This window comes from Marmota marmota, unplaced genomic scaffold, assembly GCF_001458135.2.
Source record: "Marmota marmota marmota unplaced genomic scaffold, marMar, whole genome shotgun sequence".
In the NCBI taxonomy this organism is placed as follows: Eukaryota; Metazoa; Chordata; class Mammalia; order Rodentia; family Sciuridae; genus Marmota; species Marmota marmota.
The window spans coordinates 7,291,012-7,313,526 of NW_025999990.1; the positions used below are offsets into that span (position 1 = coordinate 7,291,012).

Here is a 22,515-nt window from a genome sequence, read left to right on the forward strand (position 1 = left end):
GCTACTTCAATATGATGAGACTGACAGGCCTGAGTTAAGGCTTGAGGTTGGCAACAGAGAGGAAAGTAGGAGTGAAGCAAGGACAGACCCATCTTTGACAAACAGTATAAAATGCCAAGAATGACAGTTGAGCAGGTTCCACAAGCAGGGAAGCGTCCTTGGGTAATAATAACAGAACACAATGTTTGCTGGAAATGCTAGGCAATTTAACTCAATTCTCTCCACAACTCTATGAACTAGGTGTGTGTGTGTGGGGGGGGGGTACTGGGGATTGAATCCAGGGCCTTGTGCATGCAAGGCAAGCACCCTACCAACTGGGTTATATCCCCAGCCCTTGAACTAGGTTTTATTAACTGTAATTTATAAAGGAGAACATATTTGCTCAAGATTCAACATGCATGGTATGCAGTCACCTCTGGTTAATAGGGGAATTAGTTTGGTTAGAAAAGTATCCCACTGGACAAGTTAGCATTAAGGACTAACTCCTTCCTATATGTTGCTCTGTAAGTCCCTGCTTTTCCTTAAAAAGAGAAATTTTAAAAAGCTTCCTCTTTGTATACTAGTTCTCTGTGCACTAGAAAAAAAAAGTAAATCTTTTGCTGAGCATCTATCATATAGCAGGGAGATTGTTCTGGTGGTTTCCAGTTGGGATTTAGTGTGATCAGATTCAAAATGCAGGTTTCTTTCTCTTGCCAGAGTGGCCAGAGTGAAGGCTATACTCAAACTTCAGTATGATGGATAACAGGTTTTATATATGTGTGTGCGTGTGTGTGTGTGTGTGTGCACACGCTAGGCAAGTGCTCTACTGCTGAGCCACAACCCCAGCCCAGGTTTTATATTTTTTAAAGAATGGAAAACTAAGGTTGGAGCCACTAGGATGAAGAGATAGGAAATTTTAAAAAGTATAATAAATAAGTTTAACTTAATGAACAAATTATATTAAGGATGCCAAGAAAAAAAAATTTAAGAAAGGGAGAGATGCTCAATGATGTCAAATGCCTCAGATGAGTCACAAATAAGAAGGAGCAAGAGAAAACAATTTTCCCACTTGTTCTCAATGAAACCATTTTCACTTACTTTAAATAGCTTTCTGACTCAGTGGTCCTATCTATTCACCCAAATTAAAATTGGATTTGAGCCAGGTGCAGTGGCACATACCTGTATTCCCAGAGGCTCGGGGGGGCTGAGGCAGGAGGATAACAAGTTCAAAGCCAGCCCCAGGAAAAAAGCAAGGCACTAAGAAACTCAGTGAGACTCCCTGTCTCTAAATAAAATACAAAAAAGGGTTGGGGATATGGTTCAGTGGTAGAATTCCCCTGAGTTCAACTCCTAGTAAACCACCCAGCTACCCGCCAAAAAAAAAAAAAACTGGGTTTGATTTCACATAACAAAGTTAAGACCTTCAAGCCATATAGTCATTCATCAATGAGAATATTTACAAACATATTTCAGGTAAGAGCAAACCCTATTATTAATCATTACTCTTCCCTCTTGGCAGAAATAGAAAAATAGGTCCTAGCTCAACTAACCAGCCTAGTTGGTTTAGCTAATCTCACCAAAAGAGCTATAACGAACCCCCACAAATACAAGCCAATCACTCTGATAGCATGTTTTTCATAAACAGTTACCTGAGATCCACATGTTTAATGTGAGGCATTCTTCTCAGAGCCTGCAGCCTAAGAGTCTCCATACAGTTTCCAGACATACAAAGTTTATCCACAGCAGTCAGTTTCTCCAGTACCTCTGGAATGTCAGTGAATTCATTGAATGAAAGACCAAGATAACTGAGCTGGTGCATGTTCTCCAACTCAGCAGGAAGAGACTGGAGAAAATTTCCATCCAACAAAAATGTCTGCAAGCTATTAAAGAAAACATAAAGAATCACAAAGAGAATTATACATTTCATATTGTTATTATCAATATACATAAAGAACATATTACTAAAAATGTACTACTCTTTGAAAATGCATAAGGACAGGGCTTGAGGCAATAATGGATGAGGGGCAAAAAGGAATCAGAAATAAGCAAATTAACATTTTATTATTGGAACTTGTGATCAATTTTCTCAATTTGGATAGACATCTTTGGGAACAATGTGAGTTAACTGTGGTATGAACCAGTCCAAATACCCATCTTTCCTTGTTATTTCTTTAAATTAATTTATTCCCCCCAGGTTTAGACACACCTACCCATCAGCTCAAAACAAGGATATCTTACTTTTTACAAGATTCTAAAGAATGAACTCCTTAACAAAATTTCTACATAGATCACGCAATGTATGATCTCTACTTTTGGGGTAATGACTTACATGACAAACATAACAAGTTAGCTAATCTCATGTGCCACAACCCAGTGCAGCTTCCCTGAGGTTTCTGAGGGATTCCACCACATACTTGTGCATAGCTCCAACGGCTGCTGGGACTGCACGAAGGGCATTGCAGGACACGTTCAGCTCTGCCAGGGTTGGAATACTGCAGACTGCTAATGGGAAGTCCCCTAGATGATTATTGGAAAGGTTAAGACTCTTCAACTTGGTGAACCTATTACAATAAATAAAACAAAAGGAAAGAAAAATATCATAGATGTATAACATCACATGATTTTAACATAGCCTAGCCTCACTCCCAAATTCAACTGAGGTGGAAACGAAGACTTCAGAGGTAAAGGAAGCAGCAGAGCCAGAACACACATCTGATTCTAAGGCTAGTGTCTTTCTTCAACTGTTAACATGATATTTAGAAACAAATGTGTCGCTCTGAAATAAAGTTGAATGTTGGAGGAGGTGCTTTCCACTGGAGTAAGATTTTCAGCTGTTTCTCAGTTTGCGTAATGAACACCTGGGTAAATGATCCCTGTGAGGGAAGACAAAGAGAGCAGGCAGAGCTGGGAAGCTGGCTATTTTGTATTCTGTCATCTCAAAGAAATCAAAAACTTCTGCCTCTGTTCTCTTAAATATAAATGGAAATTTATCAAAACAACACTCTCTAAAGGTAGCCAAGACTTTGTAGTTCTAAATTTAAGAACCAATTCCATTCGTCTATCTCAACACAGCACTGGATCCAGCGGCCCACATGCCCTTCTTGAAAAGCTCTACTCGGTTCACCTTAGCAACACTTCCCTCACACGGCCTCTTCCAACCCCTTCTCTGTTCTTCTTCATTGTCTCCTCTTCCCATCCCAGACTGAAATACTCCTTGCAGATACATTCTTTGCCAGTTTTGTATTTGCACTACACTGTCTTCCTAGGACATCATCTCACTGAAATGTGAACAATTCTCTGTCTTATCACATGCAGTCTTCCCTCCTGAGCACCCTGCATGTCCAGTCCCAGACTGAATTTACCATCTTTATCCCATCTCAGCACTTCCTTCCTCCTGGTCTATTTTTATTAATGGCTCTTTCACTTTCTCAGTTGCCCAAGCAACTAAAGCAATTGCAGAAGCTATCTTTAATTTTTACTTCTCTGTGTACTCACACATTTGGACCACTGCCATTTTTATATGAGATGAGAATCAGATAACTTTTAAATCTTTAAAAAACTGTACAAGTCTAATACTACACCTAAAACGACACACATCCTAAATCCAATTCAACCCAATCTGCAATTTTAAGAATTTATCATGTGACCTATTTACTGCATTCTATAAAAAAACACTAAACTTTATTCTAAAAAGATAAATAAAAGTTTATTTTACACAGAAAGTTGACAAGCACCCAACAGTTTGAAAGTGTTGCCCTGATTTTTTTCTAATAGCTGTTTTCTTCAATGGGTGACTGTATACATAGTAGTAATTCAAATTTTTTAAAAATTAGGAAAGCATTACTGCTAAACCTGAAAATCACTTTTAAGTTGTTTTCCAATTTATATTTTGATTCATTAGACCTTCTGAAAACAAAGAATGCATGTCTTCTTCTGATTTTCTATGTCCTATAAAATATAAGCTAAAATTATAGGGACTCTTTATTCCTATTCTAATGTTTCTCAAAGCATGCATGGTAGACCCCAGAAGAGATGCCTAAGACCCTTTCCAAAAATTCCCAAGGTCAAAACTATTAACAATACTAAGATTTCATTTGCTTTTTGCCACTCTCTCTGTCAGATGTTCAGTGGAGCTCCCAGAAGGTATATGTCCAAAACCAGGATAACTCCACATCATGTTCAACCATAAGAATAGGATCCTAATTAGAATAAGTTATACGCCATCTATGTATAATATGTCAAAATATGCTCTATCATCACGTGTATCTAAAACAACAAATAAAAGAAAACAAAGTGGGGGAGAGGAGAATTTCAAAGCAATAATTACTCAAGATGGGGAATAGAAGCATTAGTTTTTGGAGAAGGACAGGTCAATAACAGGTTATAATTTATTTGTGCAAACAAATTTACTAGAATCCTATCACTGCTGAAACAAAGAAGCAGAAGTGAGCTGAAAGAGCACAACACAGTTGACAGGTTTACACGGAAGCAAGAGAAAAAACCTCTGAAGAAGTATCCCCATTCATTTTATGTATCTGAATTTTATTTTTTAAAATAGCTACCAGTTCAAAGAGAAAGAGGCATGGTTATTCTCTGCATCAAGTCAATAACAAAACACTTAGACGAAGAGGATGGTCTTCAATTCCAGAGGCCAATAACCTCCTGTACTGGTGAACCTTCAGTCTTAGTTGTGATGCCTCACCCTACCCCAAGTACTGGGGATTGAACCCAGAGCCTCATGTATGCTAGGCAAGCACTCTGCCACTGAGCTATATCCCCAGCTCTAGCACCACATAGGCTCCCTTCCCCTACAGCTACAAGATCCAATATGGTACCACTAGCCCCAGTGGCTACTGAGCACTTGAAATGGGGATAGTCCAAATTGATATATTCTCCAAGTTTAAAATGTATATAGACTGAATATCTTTTATCCAAATGCTTGGAATCAGAAGTGTTTCAGATATTGAAGTTTTTCAGATTTAGGATCTGAAAGTATAGACAGGTTAAGCATCCCTAATCCAAAATTTCAAAATCCAAAATTTTTGAGCATCATGTCAGCACAAAAGTTTTGTATCTCAGAACATTTCAGATTTTGTGTTTTTAGATTAGGGATATCCAACCTGTACTAGATTTCAAAAACAGTACAAAAAAATAAAAGAATATAAACTATCTCATTAATTTTTTATAACTGATAATTTTGACATATTGTCTTAAATGAAATACATTAGTAAAACTAATTTAATCTATTTAACTCTTTCTAAAGTAGATGGCAGAAAACTTAAAGTTATTTATGAGGCCTGCATTATATTTCATTAGGGAAATGCTTTCTACATATTAAGAGTAAGCAAGACCCTGGAGTTTTCTACCAAATGACATCAACCCTCTTTGCAGAGTTTGCATGAATTCTTCCTGGACTCCATCCACCCACTTGTGTTTGTGGACCCATAAGCCATAGGGTACACTGCAGTGTCCACATCCCTACAAGTGGGGAAGGGCACTGGAGATGAAAAGAGAGGAGATACAGACAGCTGGCTCTACATTGTACATGTACACTGTACACTGTACATGCCCCAAGGAATTTGAGGATGTAAATTTTATTACAGAACATAATGAAAATACACTTGTTACAACATATTTGATAGTTTGTTAGCCTGACTATAATTTATGTATTCAAAAATATGACATGTGGCTCTCCATTTACACTTTTATCCTAGACCTGAAAATTTTAACAGCTGATTCTGATTTGCAAGTACCCTTGATTTTTTGTACCCTCTCACCACATTCCCCATATACCCTCATATTCTTCCCTGTACAGCCAATGCCCCAAACTCATCTCAGAGAAAAACAGAAACTTGTTTACCAAATAAAGCATGGGTTATTTCTGAGAACCAAGTGATTTTGTACCAGGGATTGTACCCAGAGGTACTTAACCACTAAGCCATATCCTTGGTCCTTTTTATTTTTTATTGGGAGACAGGGCTTTGCTAGTTGTTTAGGGCCTCACTAAGTTGCTGAGACTAGTTTTAAGCTTATTCTCTTGCCTCAGCCTCCCAAGCCACTGGGAATAGTGGTGTGTCCCACTATGCCTGGCTGAACCCAAGTTCGTGATCACAACACATCAACCAACGTTAAAATTTACTTGTTTTTGGAAACTAACCCCTACTTTTCTTGGAATTTCACTTTTTCTACTTGTAGATGTAGAAGTCAGATTACCAGCACTTGCATATTCAAAAATCCTTTTAGAAAAAAAGGAGGGAAGATCCTCATAAATTAATTTCTCCCTGGTACTTAAAATGGGTGAAACAGACAGCTAAAGGCAATATGCAAGTTCTTAGAGAAAGAAGATCAAAATCCTGAGTGGATGACCTTTCTTCATATTACCATCAATTAAAAAAAAAAAAAAAGAATGAAGAGGAAAGAGAAAGGTGCCAGTACACTAGTATAGAAGACCAGAAGCCCCTATTTCTCCATAACAAATATAGTATAAGATTTTTAGCTCTGCCATGCCAATAGGTAAGCCAGATAAATGATCATAGCAGCACAGAGCCAAATTCTAAATAAAACTGGTTGGTCTGAGAAAAAAATATATACATACACATTTAGTGAGATACTTTAAATATAGCTATTTTAAACAAATATTTCAGTTCTGTGAATATATTTACTCAGGTACAGATATTTCCTCTTAGTGTTCAATCTAGATAAGATGAATCATAGCATCATAGAATTACAAGATTAGTAAAAAGTATTTTATATATGATGACAATAATAGTGGTTAGTTTAGTAATAACAAAGGATAACTATTTGATAGTTCAGAAGCTAAAAGGACAAGAAAAAAACGTTTCTGGGTTTTATTTAAATATCTCGTTATAGTACATACATACACACAAGTGTCAAGGCTAAAGGAAATTAAAGCATATGCTGTGATGTGAATGTTTGTGGACCCCCCACTACCACCAATTCATATATTGAAACTTCACACCCAAATGTGCCAATATTGAGAGTTGGGTCTTTTAGTAGGGGATTAGGTCATGAGGGCTTCATTCTCCTGAATGGGACCAGTGCCCTTAAAAAGAATGCCGAAGAGAGCTATATAAGGACACAGAGAGAAGGCACTATCTCTGAAGCAGAGAGTAACTCCTCACTCACTCACACTGAATCTGCTGGTGCCTTGATCTTAGGCTACCCAGTCTCTAGAACTGTAAATAATAACTTTATGATACTTATAAATTACCCAACTGTGTATAAATTACTTTGTTAAGAGAAATCCAAATGGACTAAAACAGTGCATCTTCCTTATTTCTCAGAGGTTATCAAAAATGGAGAGTAGGAGCCATGCATGGTGGTGCACACCTGTTAATTTCGGCAGAGGCTGAGGCAGGAGGATCACAAGTTCAAAGCCAGCCTCAGCAACTTAGCAAATCCCCAAGCAACTTAGTGAGACCCTGTCTCAAAATAAAAAGGGCTGCGCATGTGGGCCATTGGTTGAGCACCCGTGGACTCAATTCTCAATACTAAAGAAGAAAAAAACAAATAGAGTAGAAGGAGGCCTTTCAAGTCATTTTCTTTTATTTCCCAAGCTCACAGATAAACTGAAGTTATGTGACTATTGCACACAACCTCAATCTACTGTCTTTCACCATTATTACTACTTTTCATCTCTCCCCTTTCTCTTTTATTACACCTCATTAAAGAGTTTAATCTAAACTGATACCTACTGCACATGATTTTAAGCCACAGGTCAAAGCTGGCCACTCAGTGATGTATGGAAAGTGTTGCCTTTTCACTCTTCTTTCCCCGTCAAGGGTGGCATTATCAGCAATAGAGGACAATGAATGTTTTGAAGGGAAAACAAGTCAAGTTTACATTTATGCAGTGCCTAGTAAAGGGTAATCTTGGTTAATCATAAAAATGAAGTTACAAGACACAGTACTACAGTATTCCACTTAGTAAACAGCTTTTTAAAACTGGCAAAGCAAAGCAAGTATACAGTTGATAACTTACAGAGGTAGGAACTATAACTGCAGGTTATTTACAAGCAAATTCCAAAGTCCCTTTCAAGCTAGATATGCTAAGTTTCATATAACAAAGTATATAACTGTTTGCCAGAGTGGGAGCTTGAGATGATAATCGTCAAAAGTGGGGGCAGGAAACAATGGGAGCAGGGAGCTAATAATATTACCTACTCTGCCAGGTTAATGACATTTCTTTAATTTGCATTACCTACTCTATTTACCTCATAAAACAGAGATATAGTGACAGCAGCACTATATCTAGACAGGAAACATGCTGCAGTATCTAAGGGTGTGAACTATTATTTTTCTCACCTGTTCCTTTCTGCAACTTCACAGTCATCTCTAATTAACTGCAAAGCAGGAGCAGCACCCCTTAAAACTGCTATTGAGGAAACAGGCAATCATGGGTTTTGACTCTTTGTCTACTTCTCTGACTACTAGCTGCCAGTAGTTCTATTTTTTTTTCATAGCTTTATTGAAGTAAAGTTGAAGTATAATAATAGGCACAATTTGAAGTATGCAATTTGATCAGTCATGACATGTATGTAACCAATACAACCAATATACAAAGCATTTCCATTACATTTTTTAAATTTTCAAATCATGAAGACTGTTTTTTCCTGCATGATTTATTACATTAGAAATCAATCACCTTAAGATATATAGAATCCCATCCCCACCTATCAACTATTTCAAAAGTAGATGCCACACTTATAAATATGTCAGAGGTCAAAGAAGAAAAGCCCAAGAAAAGTAAATAAAAAGTGCTCTGAACTAAGTGATAATAAAAGCTTAAAGTATCAGGATCTCTGGGATGAAACAGTACTCAGATGAACATTTACAACTTAAAGTATTTGTATCAGAAAGAAGCTAAAATAACAAACTATTTGAAATTATGTAGTAGGAAGGTAAAAATAAGAGTAGGAACAGATATATATAAAATAAAGAAGAAATAATACAGCTAAAATTTGATAAAAGTCAAATGAGTCTAATCGAGAAAAAAGCAAAAACACAAAAATTGATATCAATGGAAAGGGAGCGATCAAAATAATCCTACAGATGCTAAAAATATATTAAGGTAATATTACAATTGTATAACAACATATGTGATAGCTTACATAACATTGTCTACATTAGCAAAGGATCCATATGCTGCTGACAAGAAAGTATATTAAGCCATTAATGGATGAAATAGTCTAGATATGTCTGTTAAGTCTAAATTATCAATTGTATTTTTTACTTCTATGCCTTCTTTATTTAGTTTTTGTTGAGAGGATCTCTCCAGTAGTGACAGAGGCTTGTTAAAGTTACCCAGTACATTGTATTGTGGTCTATCTGATTCTTGAAAAGTGAGAAAGATCTGTTTGATAAACGTAGATACTCCATTGTTTGGTATACAAATATTTACAATTGCTATATCTTGTTGATGTATAATTCCCTTAAGCAGTATGAAATGTCCTTCTTTGTCCTTTCTGATTAACTTTAGCTTAAAGTTCACTTTATCTGATATGATAGAAACCTGTTTGTTTATTGTATGAGCCATGTGATTTTTTTTTCCCATTCTTTGACCTTTAGTCTGTGGGTGTCTTTGCCTTAAGTCTCTTGGAGACAGGATTAAAAAAAAAAGACCCAACAATATACTATCTGCCAGTCTGTGTCTTTTGATTGTTGAGTTTAGGCCATTAATGTTTATAGTTATTACTGAGATATGGATTGTATTCCCAGTCATTTGGGTTTATTTCTACTTTTTAATTTGAATTAGTGTCTCCTTTTGATTGACTATTCCTTTAGTACTCCCTTTGCTGGTTTTCACGTTTTTCCCCATTACATCTTCATGGAATATTTTGTTGAGAATGTTCTGTGTGTGCAGGCTTTCTAGTTGTAAATTCTTTTAATTTTTGTTTATCATGGAAGGTTTTTATTTCATCTTCAAATCTGAAGCTTAATTTTGCTGGATATAAGATTTTTGGTAAACATCCGTTTTCCTTCAGAGTTTGGTATATGCTATTCCAGGACCTCCTAGCTTTGAGGGTTGGTGTTGAGAAATCAGCTGGGATCTGAATGGGTATTCCCCTAATCTGATATTTTTCTCTCATAGCTGTTAAAATTCTATCCATATTCTTTCGTCATAATGTGCCTTGGTGTGGATCTCTTGTAATTTTGTACATTTGGGGTCCTGTAAGCCTCTTGTATTTGATTTTCCATTTCATTCTTAAGGTTTGGGAAATTTTCTATTATTTCATTGAAAAATTTGTGAATTCCTTTGGTTTCTATCTCCACGCCTTCATCTACTCCAATAAATCTGAAATTTGTTTTTTTCATGTTATCCCATATTTCTTGGAAGTTCTGTTCATGGTTTCTTAACATCTTTTCTCCATGGTCAACTCTGTTTTCGAGATTATATACTTTTTCTTCATTGCCTGAGGTTCTGTCTTCCAAGCTGTCTAGTCTATCAGCGATGCTTTCTATTGAATTTTTAATTTGATTTACTGTTCCCCTCATTTCATGGATTCCTTCTTGTGTCCCCCCACCACCACCACACCAAATCTCTGCCTCTTTATTGAGTGGATCCCTCACTTCCTGTATTTCCTCTCTGGTTTCACTCCTGACATTGTCCTTTACTTCGCAGATCAGTTTAACGATGTGTATTTTGAAATCAATGTATTCTGTTATTGGAATATCTTGGCTTTCGGGGGGCACTTTGTTCCCTGTATTTTCATGTTGTTTGTGTGTCTACTAATCTAACAGTATGGCTCTGAGGCAGGAGAATTTCTACCCTGTGGACATATAGTGTCCCCTAAAGGTTGCCAGTACCTCACTATTCTGGGGAGACAAATAACAACAACAACCAATGCAAACAACACATACAGCATTAAACCAAATAGTTCCTACTATGATGTCTATAATGTTTTTTTTTTTTTTTAAATTTTTTATTGTGGGTTGTTCAAAACGTTACAAATTTCTTGGCATATCATATTTGACACTTTGATTCAAGTGGGTTATGAACTCCCACCTTCACCCCATACACAGATTGCAGAATCACATCAGTTACACATCCATTGATTTACAAATTGCAAATTGATTGACTATTGTAAATTTGCAAATTTACAAATTGATTTACAAAAATATAATGTTAATTAACACAATAAACAGAAATGATATGATTAGTTATTGCCTACAATAAAAACAACAAGTTTGTAAAAGGGTTTACATTTTCAAATGGTGGACAGGGAGAGAACAGAAGTGATATAAGATGTAATGATTATGAGGGAAGAGGAGATTAGAAGTAAAAAAAGGAAGAGTGAAAGAGAGAACAATAGAGATTGGCTGTTAGCAGAAAAAAAGAGAATCAAGGGAAACAGGTAAGAGAAAAAAAATACATATGAAGTAAAAATTCTTACAAAATTAAAGATGAAAATAAAAGAATACAAAACTAAAATATACTAATCAAACATCCTAGTTCACACAAAAACTAATTCATGAAAAATAACGGGCTTCAAAATTGCTAGGAGTGAGAAAAAACAAATATCAATATGTATAAACAAATGTCTGTGTACTGTTAAGGTCACAATTAAACAGAGAAAAAGAATTTAAAAAAAATCTTGATGAAAAGTTACAGAATTCTTTCCATTGGAGTTCAAAAGATTCTCAGTTTCTCTTCTCTGCAGTTTTAGGTAGGGTCTTCTGGAGCATGATGCTCTACCCTCTGAATTGCTGGAGTGAGAAAAGTAATCCTATAGGTGGAATTCCTGGAGGCAGGATTTAGGCTTAGATGGGCTCCAGGCTCTTAGCTGAATGCTAATGGAGATTTTAAATCAGCCCACTTCCAGTACTTACTGGTCTACACTGGAAGACTGTACCCCAGGGATCTCCCCTGGGTTCCACTCGTATGGTGGGGAACCCAATTCTTAGTCCTCTATGTCACCTTCAGACCCCGCATTTTCTAGTCTTGGGTTCAGTCTCCAAACAATGTCTCCCGTCCCTGCCCTTCCAAGGTCCTGTCCAGATGCATCTCTCCCAGCCAGTCCTGCAAGCAGTTGGATTGGAGGGAGTGAGGTAGAGCCAGGTGGGTTTCCACGACCGCTTGTCCACATGTGTAACCTCTCTCCACATTTGATTTTCTCCTGGTCCCTTAAGCACACTCTATGTCATGCAGTGTGTATTTACTGGGCCTGTATTTCAGGCCAAAGTTGGGTTTGCTGGGAATCAGCCCCCTCAATTGTTGGTCCCGGGCAACAGCTCCAGGATGGTTCCTTCCTTTGTCCTCTGCACACTGCCTGGAGAGATGATGGCTTTTTTCCCCTGCACACAGATATTGTGCAGCACGTCTTTCAGGTTTGCAGGACAATGTCCTTGGTCTCTAATTGCTCTGTATCCAAACACACCTCAGTCCTTCCAAAAATGAAGGTTCATTTAATTTCCTTATTTCTCCACTAGGTTCACAGAGGGGCCACTCTGGCTGGTGCTTCTGGCCTGGCTGCAGCAGTGGCTGTGCCACTGGGAATTTCTTCCTTGTTTTATTATATCCAACCTCTGGAATCCCTGATCTGCTTTGAATGTCCAGTTTTAAATTCCAGTAAAGTCCTCCTGCTCCCCCCACCCCCTCACCTACCTTGCTAAGAAGTTGCCTGTCTTCTTTCTTGGTTTCACTCCACAGAGCAGCTAGGAAAGCAACCTCCTCTATTCTGCCATCTTGAAAACCTTCTAGTAGTTCAATTTTTAAACATATTCCAAATGTGCTCAAAATGAGGGTCACAAACGATACCAAAGAAGAAATCATACTTGTTTTATTCAATGAGTTCAACGAAGAAAAATCAATATTATTTTCTTGAATTATTATTCACCACACATTGGTCAATTAAAAAAATTTTCCCTAGGTGAAAGGACTTTCATTTCATATTAATAGCCCCTGTTTAACTTGTGCTTTCCCTGTGGGAGAACATGCTAATACACTTTTGGAAATTATTGGGCTACAGTATTAAGTAATGAAGGAGCTGCTTGAATGCTGGGATTAAGTCTAGCTCTGGGCTTAGTCCCCAGCTTTGCAATAATTATGAAAAGCAGCATCCTTAATGGCTTAGAGTAGCTCTACCTTAGTGGAGAGTTTCCAGACTGCTTAATAACACTTAGTATATTTGCTTTAAATTAATAATATTTATTTTTATTTGATAACCAAACAATACATGCTTATTTTAATAGGTCAAAGTATAGAAGCATATAAAGTTAACAGTCTCTCTTACTTCCTTCTATATCCTCCTGGCATAACTATTGTCAATAACTTGGTAGACATCCTTCCAAAACTTTCCCTTCTTATAAAATACACACCCATATAAACAAGAGACAATGCCTCTTTCTGCTTCCTATTTTTCTGAATGGGATCATACCACACATACTTTTCTTCCACTTATTTTCTCATCCAATGCAAACAAATAATCTATCAGTACATAAAAATCTAATTCAATCTTTTTGACAGCTGCAGAACACACAGAATACAAATATACCATAATTTATTACATTCTTCTATTGACTGACAATAGTGTTCCCAGTTTTTTGTTTGTTGCTGTTATAATTCTTCAAGCAACATCCCAGTCATGTATTCACTTTTACGTTGATTTTTCATTTTGCAAGCACCTGAGTATCTGATGCTTCATCTATAATTCTGAAATTGAAAATTTCCTGAAAACTGAAAGATTTTGCTTTGACTCATGTGGTGCAAGAGCTGATCTGAACTGATGTGCATGTTCAGTTGTCACCTCCAGAGATATGAATGCACTTGCCAATGAGGTACTGTCACAAACCCTACTGGAAGTGTTCTATAATATACAGCACATACACTATATTAATTTTATATAACTTAAAAATCTTTGAAGTCTGAAACACAGAGTTCTGGATAATGGATTGTAAACTTGTATTTCTAAAAGTAAAATTGATGAATTTAAGAGTATATGTAATTTAAATTTTAATATGAACTTCAAAATTTTTTTTAAAAAAAGTTATATAAATTAATATTCTCAATCAGCCATGTGGAGAGGGCCCTGTTCCCCAGACTACTTTCACTAGAATTTAGTGTTAGCATCCTTTCAATTGTTGCTAATCTGATAGGCAAAAAATATGGTATCAAGTCACTTCAAGTTATATTTTTCAGTGAAAATGAGCTTCTTCTTGCATGTGTGTGGGGGTGGAATTTGCAAATCTTCTTTGAAATACAAATTCATATCCTTTGCCTATTTTCTACTGGGCTGTTCATCTTCCACTTATCAGTTTGTAGGTTCTCCCTGAATAATAACTGCCATATATTGTTACATGTTGCAAATATTCCCTCCTAGCCCAATGCTTAGGTTTCTCTGCTTTGGTAGTGGCTAACTTTTGCAATACATTCATTTTTAAGTTTATTTGCTCAAATTTAGCAATCTTTTTCTTTATGGAGTCCATTTCTTACCTTGCCTAAAAAAGGTTCTCTTACTCCAAAGTGGTAAAACCACATACTCTTTTGTATTTCCTTCTAATACTTATATTTTTAGTAATTTATGTCTTGATTTTAATTCCATCTGAATTTTTTTTTTTCATATGATGTTAGGTCCAACTTCTGGTAGATAATTATGTTATTAGCAACTTTTACTAACTTAATAGATCATTATTTTTTATACCCATTCAAATTTTTAAAATTCATATACCAGGGGAATGGAGAACAGCAAAATTTTAGTATTGTTCAAATAAAAGGACAAACAGAAAAACCTGAATAAAGACAAATTATAGGGCTGGGTTGTCACTCAGTGACAACCTAGAGAGCACTTGCCTAGCATGTATGAACCACTGGGTTCAATCCTCAGCACCACATAATAAATAAATTAATTAAAGGTTTAATTTTTAAAAATTGTATTTACATTGTTTCTCTTTTCTTCAACAGAATTTATAAAACTAAGTGCATGCAATTCCTCCTAAGAGCCCACCCCTTGAGGTTTTAAGCTGGAAAAGTGCTTCAATGGGCCATCAGTTTCATAAAGGAATGTATTTCTTTTACTGTTAGAAGGACCAATCTTGGGAAGAGTATTAAAGGAATTTTTATAACATACATTAAATACACTTGCTTTTAAGAAACAATGGTTGAGTGAATGAAAGACCATGAATCATCAACTTCCTTTTCTTCCATGTATTCTTCAACTATGACTCCCTTAGAGTGATGCTTTATTGGTTTGTGAACTTAAGGTCTACAGCAATGTTTTAATATTTTTGTCCCCTTTCGGTTATGACAAAGAGCAATTTGCACATGTTATAATAGTTTCATAAGGAAGGATGCAGAAAGAAAGAAAAAATACCTTTGGCTGTGTGGCACTGGCACGAGAAACACTTGCCTGGACCTGCCTCAGCACTCCTAGGAACACTTAACCTTCAGAAGGCATGACTCAACTCCTCTTAGCTCCTGTGCTATTCTCCACACCCCCAAACTCTATTGCCCCATAAATGAAATCTCATCTCTTCTCAGTTTCTTGGTGCAGTGCTTTTCCTGCCATTTCCTTAAGACTTCTGAAATGAATCCACATGAATTTATGTATGCCCTTCTGTTCCAAGGGCTGAGCAATTTGCCAGCCTCACTCCCAGGGGGTACCTGCCATCATCTTCTGGGAGGCTCAGCAGTAAACAAATGTATGAGACCAGCTTCTCAATACTGGAGCCAAAACAAACAGAAACCACCCGATCTGAATCCTCATCAACATGAATGACTGTTGGAAGGGAAATAAGCATGAAACCTTCCCATATGACTAGAAAACAAAAATAAGTGCATACATAATTTCCTTGGATAAAAGTTAAAATTTATAGCGACAAAAGGATTCAATCAAAATTTGAACAAAAGAATCACTGCAGATGTATGCCAATACCAAAGCTAAAATTTCCAAGTGTCGGGAGAATAGGCAAGTGGTAGCAAAGTGAATGATTTGCAAGTTCTGGATCTTGCATTCTATTCCCAGCACCAAAAATTTCACAAATATGATTTTTCCAAAGTAACATCTAAAGAAACAAAAAACATTCAGTGTTGGCAATAATGACAATGAACATATTGATGTAATGGCAAATTAAAGCATTCCCTAAAGACAGAAATTTAGATTTTAATTAATCTTTTAAAATACTCAGAGGCACTTTCTGGTTACTTTCTATATGTGAGAAAATAGACTAGGTAAGCCCTATGGATACAATGATGAACACGACAGAGCTACTTCCCAAAAGACAGGGGAAGCAGGTGTACAAAGGCAGGTTCCCAGGAACCCAGTAAGTATATAGTAAGTATACAGAAAACCACTCCAAATCGTAGACAGACAGTATGTGGAAACAGCATTTACTACATCTATGGTAACCCTGCACTAACTTAATTCCTGAAAACAGAAGGTCTCATGCAGCACAAATTTGACATTTTCTGATTTTTTTATGAACTGGCAACATGGGAATCAAAAGACAAGAAATATGCTAACGTGTTACACTTAAACATCCCTCTTATGAGACGATTGCTTATTTATCCATGACTACATTTTTTTCATTTTCTCATTAACAGATCTGCCCATCATTAGATTTAATTGACAATACAATTTAATTGCCAATACTATTCAAGAGATGTTTAATTATTAACCACTACCTAGTAGGAAAAATAACATAAAAAAAGATTTCTGTAAAAGGCAGAAAATGGATCGCTATTTCTACTTCTCAAAGCAAAGAAGCAAAGATCCACACACAGTATACTTGGATAAAATCCCAGTCAAGTCATTTGAGGATATATAAAAATGAAAACCAGCAGAGAGCTTCTATATCAAGGCTATCACATTAACAAAGAAATGAGAAAGTGAGCACAAGCAAAAGCCAGAGAGAAAAACGATGTCATGAAAGCATGCTTAGACATGAGTAGTTAAGCTCCCCATCACAACAGAGCCAGGCATATCTCACAGTGAAACAAAAAAAATCCAACATCCACAAGTTTACTCGGTATAATGAAATCCTGGTGCTGGGATCGAACCATTCATTCACTGAACATTTACTGAGTTCTTACAAAGGAGTCTGAAGTGTACCAAAGTGAACTACTGAGAAAAACGCAGAAGATAAAAACTTAGTGTGAGAAAAGAATATCTCTGTTTACAGGATAGAAAACTCATTTTTAGTGGAAGAGACAAGGACAAGAAGAATTCAACAGGCAACTCAAAGAAGGAACATTTTAAAGAGAATAGTGTGTTTTGACTGTCCTTAAAGCCCAATCACAGAGCACCTCAAAATGAAACACTGGTATTAACCTGAAAAAAAATTCTGAACTAAGTGGAATGATCCATCCCAGCACACACAGTTTGTATATCATGTAAATAACACCTCCCCTCCTCTGTTGTAACATATCCATATAGTATGTTGAAAGTATGCATTCTGATAGAAAGTTTAAAATTGGGGGGAAATTTTATTATTTGTAAAGTTAGACTTTCCCTAAAGACTTCTTCTTAATTATTAAATCCAGAAAACACCAGAAAGGGAGAGTTGGGTGTGCCCTGCTTTCAGAGGCCACTTTCAATATCTTGCCAGCTCTAGTGTCATCATCCTAAACCCACCCATAGGAAATAACACCAGGCATGTGTCTCCTCCCATTCAAAGCTCCATTACTTGGAACTTGGTGAGTGACTTCAAAATTATATTTACTGAGGGAAAAATAGAAACTTTCATGGGTCTTTAGTTTACACAAATTACATTGTGTGTGTTATCCGAATGAGCTCAAGTTTGACACAAGGCAGAAGAGAGTGAGACAAAGCAAAGAAGAATGTTACTGGTCCAGCAGTGTTCTCACAGTGGTTACCAAAAAATTATTTCAGAAGCCATCAGTAATGATGTTAATCATGCTTGGAGTCCCAAGTTATGATGATACCGTAACACTGACAACCACAAAATAAGCATCTGTAGGCCTCTTACATCATGCTCATCACTGTCCTTAGGAGCTATGCAGAGTGAAAAGATGATTACCACTCAGAAGAGCAAATATCTACAAATGCTGTGCTTAGCTTTACACTCTTAAAGAGTTAGGCTAAAGCTAGAGACCATGGCAAAGAGCTCAACTAAATCCAAAAATGAATGGAACTAGGGCAACACAATAACCAAAGTAGAATCAAGCCAAGGCTTTTAAAAAAGACACCATCTTCCCCTCTTATTTTTTTTAGTGGGAAAAAAGGATCATCTTAAATGATTTCAAGAAGTCAACAGGGCAAAGTGTAATTTAATTCAGCTTGGCTGATAGATACATCTTTTATTTCCCCTTGAGCTCCTCTTCAAAATGTGCTGTACGAGGGAAGAAGAAAATAGGTCATTATTGCCAAAAATGAGGTCGGCAGCATTAGCTGAGGAGAAGACCAAAGGCTACATGATCTCAGAGCCCCAGAACCATGTGAAGGCTTTCCTTTGATCAAATGCTCAGGGAAGGAAAGTGGGAATCCTGTGAAATGGAAAGCTTCCCAAGAGGATCAAAATTCCATCTGAAAAGCAGTAATAGGACTTGCAGTAATAGGAATAGTTAACTGAAAAAAGAAAATTCCATACATTCTATGAAATTCTTTAAACATTTGGCAAGTCTCACCAAAGCCCAATAGTATAAATTCCTTCTCCAGGTTCTTTCTGAGCAGCACTTGTGCTAAGTATTTTTTGTTTCTTTTACATGAACTATTTAGCTTTTTATTTCAGCAGTGAGCATCTCATACACTTTTAATTTTTAAAAGAAAATTTTTGTTGGTTTATTTGTTTGAAAGTATTTTAAAAGAAGCTGAAATTATTCTAAGTACTATAGTCTATATCTGGCAAATAACCTGAAAGATATTTTAGTATGCCTCTCCTCACTCCACTATGCTACTGAATTTTTACTATTTCCAGTAAATAGTTCTCAGAAACTACTGATAAAAACAACAACTAAAATCTCTCTTTCCACATAAATCTGAAAGTGTGAACTTTTGGTAAGGATATATAATTAATATTAATAACTTTCTATCTCTGGAATGCCAAGATCCCCAAAAGAACAGAATAGGAAATAGGTCATTTGTTTTTCCGCTCTACAGGGACTAAAATGTAGGGATTTGAGCTTTCTAAGAAGAAAGGTAACTTGATAAATGCCAGGCATAATTATGAGTTTCTCATTGCTCATTTCTCCATAACTTTCATTCTATTACACCCACATTCTTGCACACCCAAACTCAATTTCATTCCATCTCTCCACTGTTCTCCAGTTTGAAAAAGTTCACCTTTCCATCTCTCCTACTCTTTTCAGCTAAAACCAATTTGACATCTAGTCAGAGCTGAAAGCACTTCTTTCCTTCAAATCTTTAATTCACATCCTCCTTGACCTAAGGTAATCTCTTATTTTAAAAGTGACATCGTATTCATTTATACTGCAGACTCTAAGACACAATTTACACACTCCTAACTTCATTGAAATTGAACTCTAAATGCCAGATATTGTTATGTGATTGATCAACAATCATCCTAAATGACCACTGTCCCCTTAAAATAGTCACTGGAATACTTCATATACCTTCCATTGCTCAAGGCATTTTGGAAATTTTCTTTGATAGTTTTGTGAACACATTCCTTCAATTATCCTTGATGATGGGAAAATCAACCCAATTAAACACACACACACACACACACACACACACACACCCCTCCATCCCTGGGCTAATTGTGGAGTGGGAAGAGGGAAAACAAGCATAAGAAATTTCATCCTACTCTCAATAAATGTATCAATAAACAGCAATTTTAGAAATTTTCAGATATTTATCATAAAAGACAAAACCAAAAAGTGATTAAGTATAAAAAATGCTAGGGCTGGGGTTGTGGCTCAGAGGTTCACCTAGCATGTGCAAGGTGCTGGGTTTGATCCTCAGCACCACATAAAAATAAACAAATTAAATAAGGGTATTGCGCTCAACTATAACTAAAAAAAGAAAGCTGACAGTCCAGAAGAGGAAAGGTCACAAGGAATAGGGAGACAACCAAAGTTTCAAGATGTTTCTTGCCAATATGCTTTGAAGGGCAGGTAGGACTCAGTGGGTTGGGCCTGTGTTTGGCAAGCGGTTAGGAGTATGCAATGGCACATTCTTGTAAGAGGAGTGGCAAGAGAATGTGTGGTGTTTCTAGAGAATGGTGAGCAGACCCAAAGATTTTTTTCTTGAGAAAGTCCAATATCATGCTGTCCATTTAAAACCTAATATCTCCTTTTCTAACTTGTCATCCTTTGTCACAAATCTTTTCCATGTAATATTTTCTCAATCGTCTTATTATGCACATTGTCTTCTCACTATAACTTCAACCAAAGAGAAAAATAATGATAAGTGGTCAGTCTCACTTCTTCCTACAAGTTGGTACAAATACCTCTTGCAAAGAAGGGGATTATACTTAACACATAATTGAATGAATAATTAATGACAGTCCCCACCACCATTCACTCATCTGTTCATTCATACATGGCATATACAATTAATGGTCTACCTAGCAATAGTATTGACTTCCAAAGGAAACCAGATTCCTACCCTCATGGAGTTCAAACCAAAGAAAACAGGATAAACAGATAAAACAGCTAACTAAGAAAGGCAATAGAGTCAACTCTTATGTTGTCTAAACTGAAAGTCACTAAGGCAAAAATCAAATGTAACATCAAATGATTAAAAGTTAAAGCAATATTGCTATTCCTGTGCATTCTAACCTCTGTACAACAAAGGGCTCTTTTTAAATTATTGCATAGAATTCTGTAAAACTGTTACAGGACATTACTAATAAACAATAACAAATTCAGTATTCAAAGGAGAAAGTTTTAAAATGCTGATGATACCTCTGTCGCTTTGGCGGGGGAGGGGGTTCAGTATCATTTATGGTAAACAATCACATTAATAATTCAAACACAATTTTCTAAGCCATTCAAAATACCAACTTCTGGGCTGGGGTTTCGGCTCAGCAGTAGAGCACTTGCCTAGCACATGCAAGGTTCTGGGTTCCATCCTCAGCACCACATAAAAATAAACACATAAAGGTATTGTGTCCAACTACAACTAAAAAATAAATATAAAATAAAAATACCAATTTCTACTGAAATTAAAGTTAGTATTCTCTCTGTAAAAATAATTCCACTCTAGATGTACCACTTTGTACCAATTTACCTATAAATCCCAAGAATGGAAAAGCAGATTCACTTCCCTAATTAATGGGTGGAAGAGACAACTAGCACCCATTAAAACCAAGTAAATATTGTAATAATTTCTATTTATGAAGTAGTTATTTTATAATTTGTTCTTATTTCCCACATACAAAATTAAGCAATTTAAGTGTATTTCAATGATCACCAATTTGTTTTAAGTGTTTACTAAAGCATGTGCTTCTCTCTAAAAGTGGTAGGTAGAAGTGACTAGTAGGTTAAAATACTCTGAGATAAAGACATTTAACTTCAACTTAAGTGATAAATTTTCCAAGTACTATGGATTAAGCTACCAAAAACAGGTACAACCAAATGAGTATCCGACTTAAAATAAATGATTTTGTGTTTATCTTTTGTACTGCTCTTTCTAAATTTTGCAGGACATCATGACCAAAGATCCCCCTGACCTATCATCCCCAAAACGTGCCTCTTTGGCATAAGAATTATTCTGAGCTAAAGGAAAACAGCAGATGTAAGAAGAGTGCTTTGACTTCCCCTTTCCTTTCTGAAAGAAAGAAAACTCCCACGAGAAAGATATCCTCCCTCTACCAGGAGAAAAGAAACATCACCAGAGACAGGGAATCAAGCCTGAGAATTCTATACAAACACACCTTGTAAAAAGAACTGCTACCTCCCTTTGGCCTCCCCATATATTTTAGTTACTTTTTCATAATTGCCTCTCTTTGTTCAATCCAGTGTATATGCACTTAGGTCTTGCCATTTCTTTAGGTATCATTTCCCTATGGGGGCTCCCATAGATGTAAAAGTATGGATGGTTTTTCTCCTGTTTATTGGCTTTATGTTTATTGGCTTTATTTATTTAATTCTCAGGCCCAGATAGAGATACTTATAGGATACAGGTAAAGTTTTCCTTCCCCAGCATTCACAAATGCTAGCTCCTACAAATGATCCTACCTATAAAACATTAATAAATTATTTAGAAACTGAAAACTTAAAAGTAAAATTTATAGTGTGATAAAAAGTTTTAACACTAGTAAAATTTAGTACAAGTAAATAAATAGATGATCAAAAGCAATAAATGTAAAAGAGCTAAAGACAGGTCTCAAAATTTTAAAAAAGGTTTGGGATATAGCTCAGTGGTAGATTGCTTGTCTAGGATGCCCAAAGCCTTAGGTTTTATCCCCAGTATCCACCTTGCCAAAAAAAGCTAAAACTTTTCAATACAGTAAAATGTTTAAGCATCAATATAAAATGCAGCACAAATAAGTTGAAGTCCTTAAATTCAAACCAGCAAAAAAAATTGTCCACTTGATTGACTCTATCCAAACATATGTCATTAAACTTAAAAACAATCTTGTATTAAGACCATCTGGA

The 22,515-nt window shown here is 36.2% G+C and overlaps 1 protein-coding gene across 1 annotated transcript in view; it reads right to left on the reverse strand.

The window, feature by feature from the left end:
• Nucleotides 1-22,515, reverse strand: part of Phlpp1 (PH domain and leucine rich repeat protein phosphatase 1) — a gene marked incomplete at its 5' end in the record, with an annotated part of 222,766 nt that overhangs the window by 57,948 nt on the left and 142,303 nt on the right. Inside the window, 2 exons of the mRNA XM_015482324.2 lie at nt 1,629-1,859; nt 2,394-2,540. Of these exons, the coding sequence (XP_015337810.2) occupies nt 1,629-1,859; nt 2,394-2,540 (378 nt within the window). The remainder of the gene's footprint in view (nt 1-1,628; nt 1,860-2,393; nt 2,541-22,515) is intronic.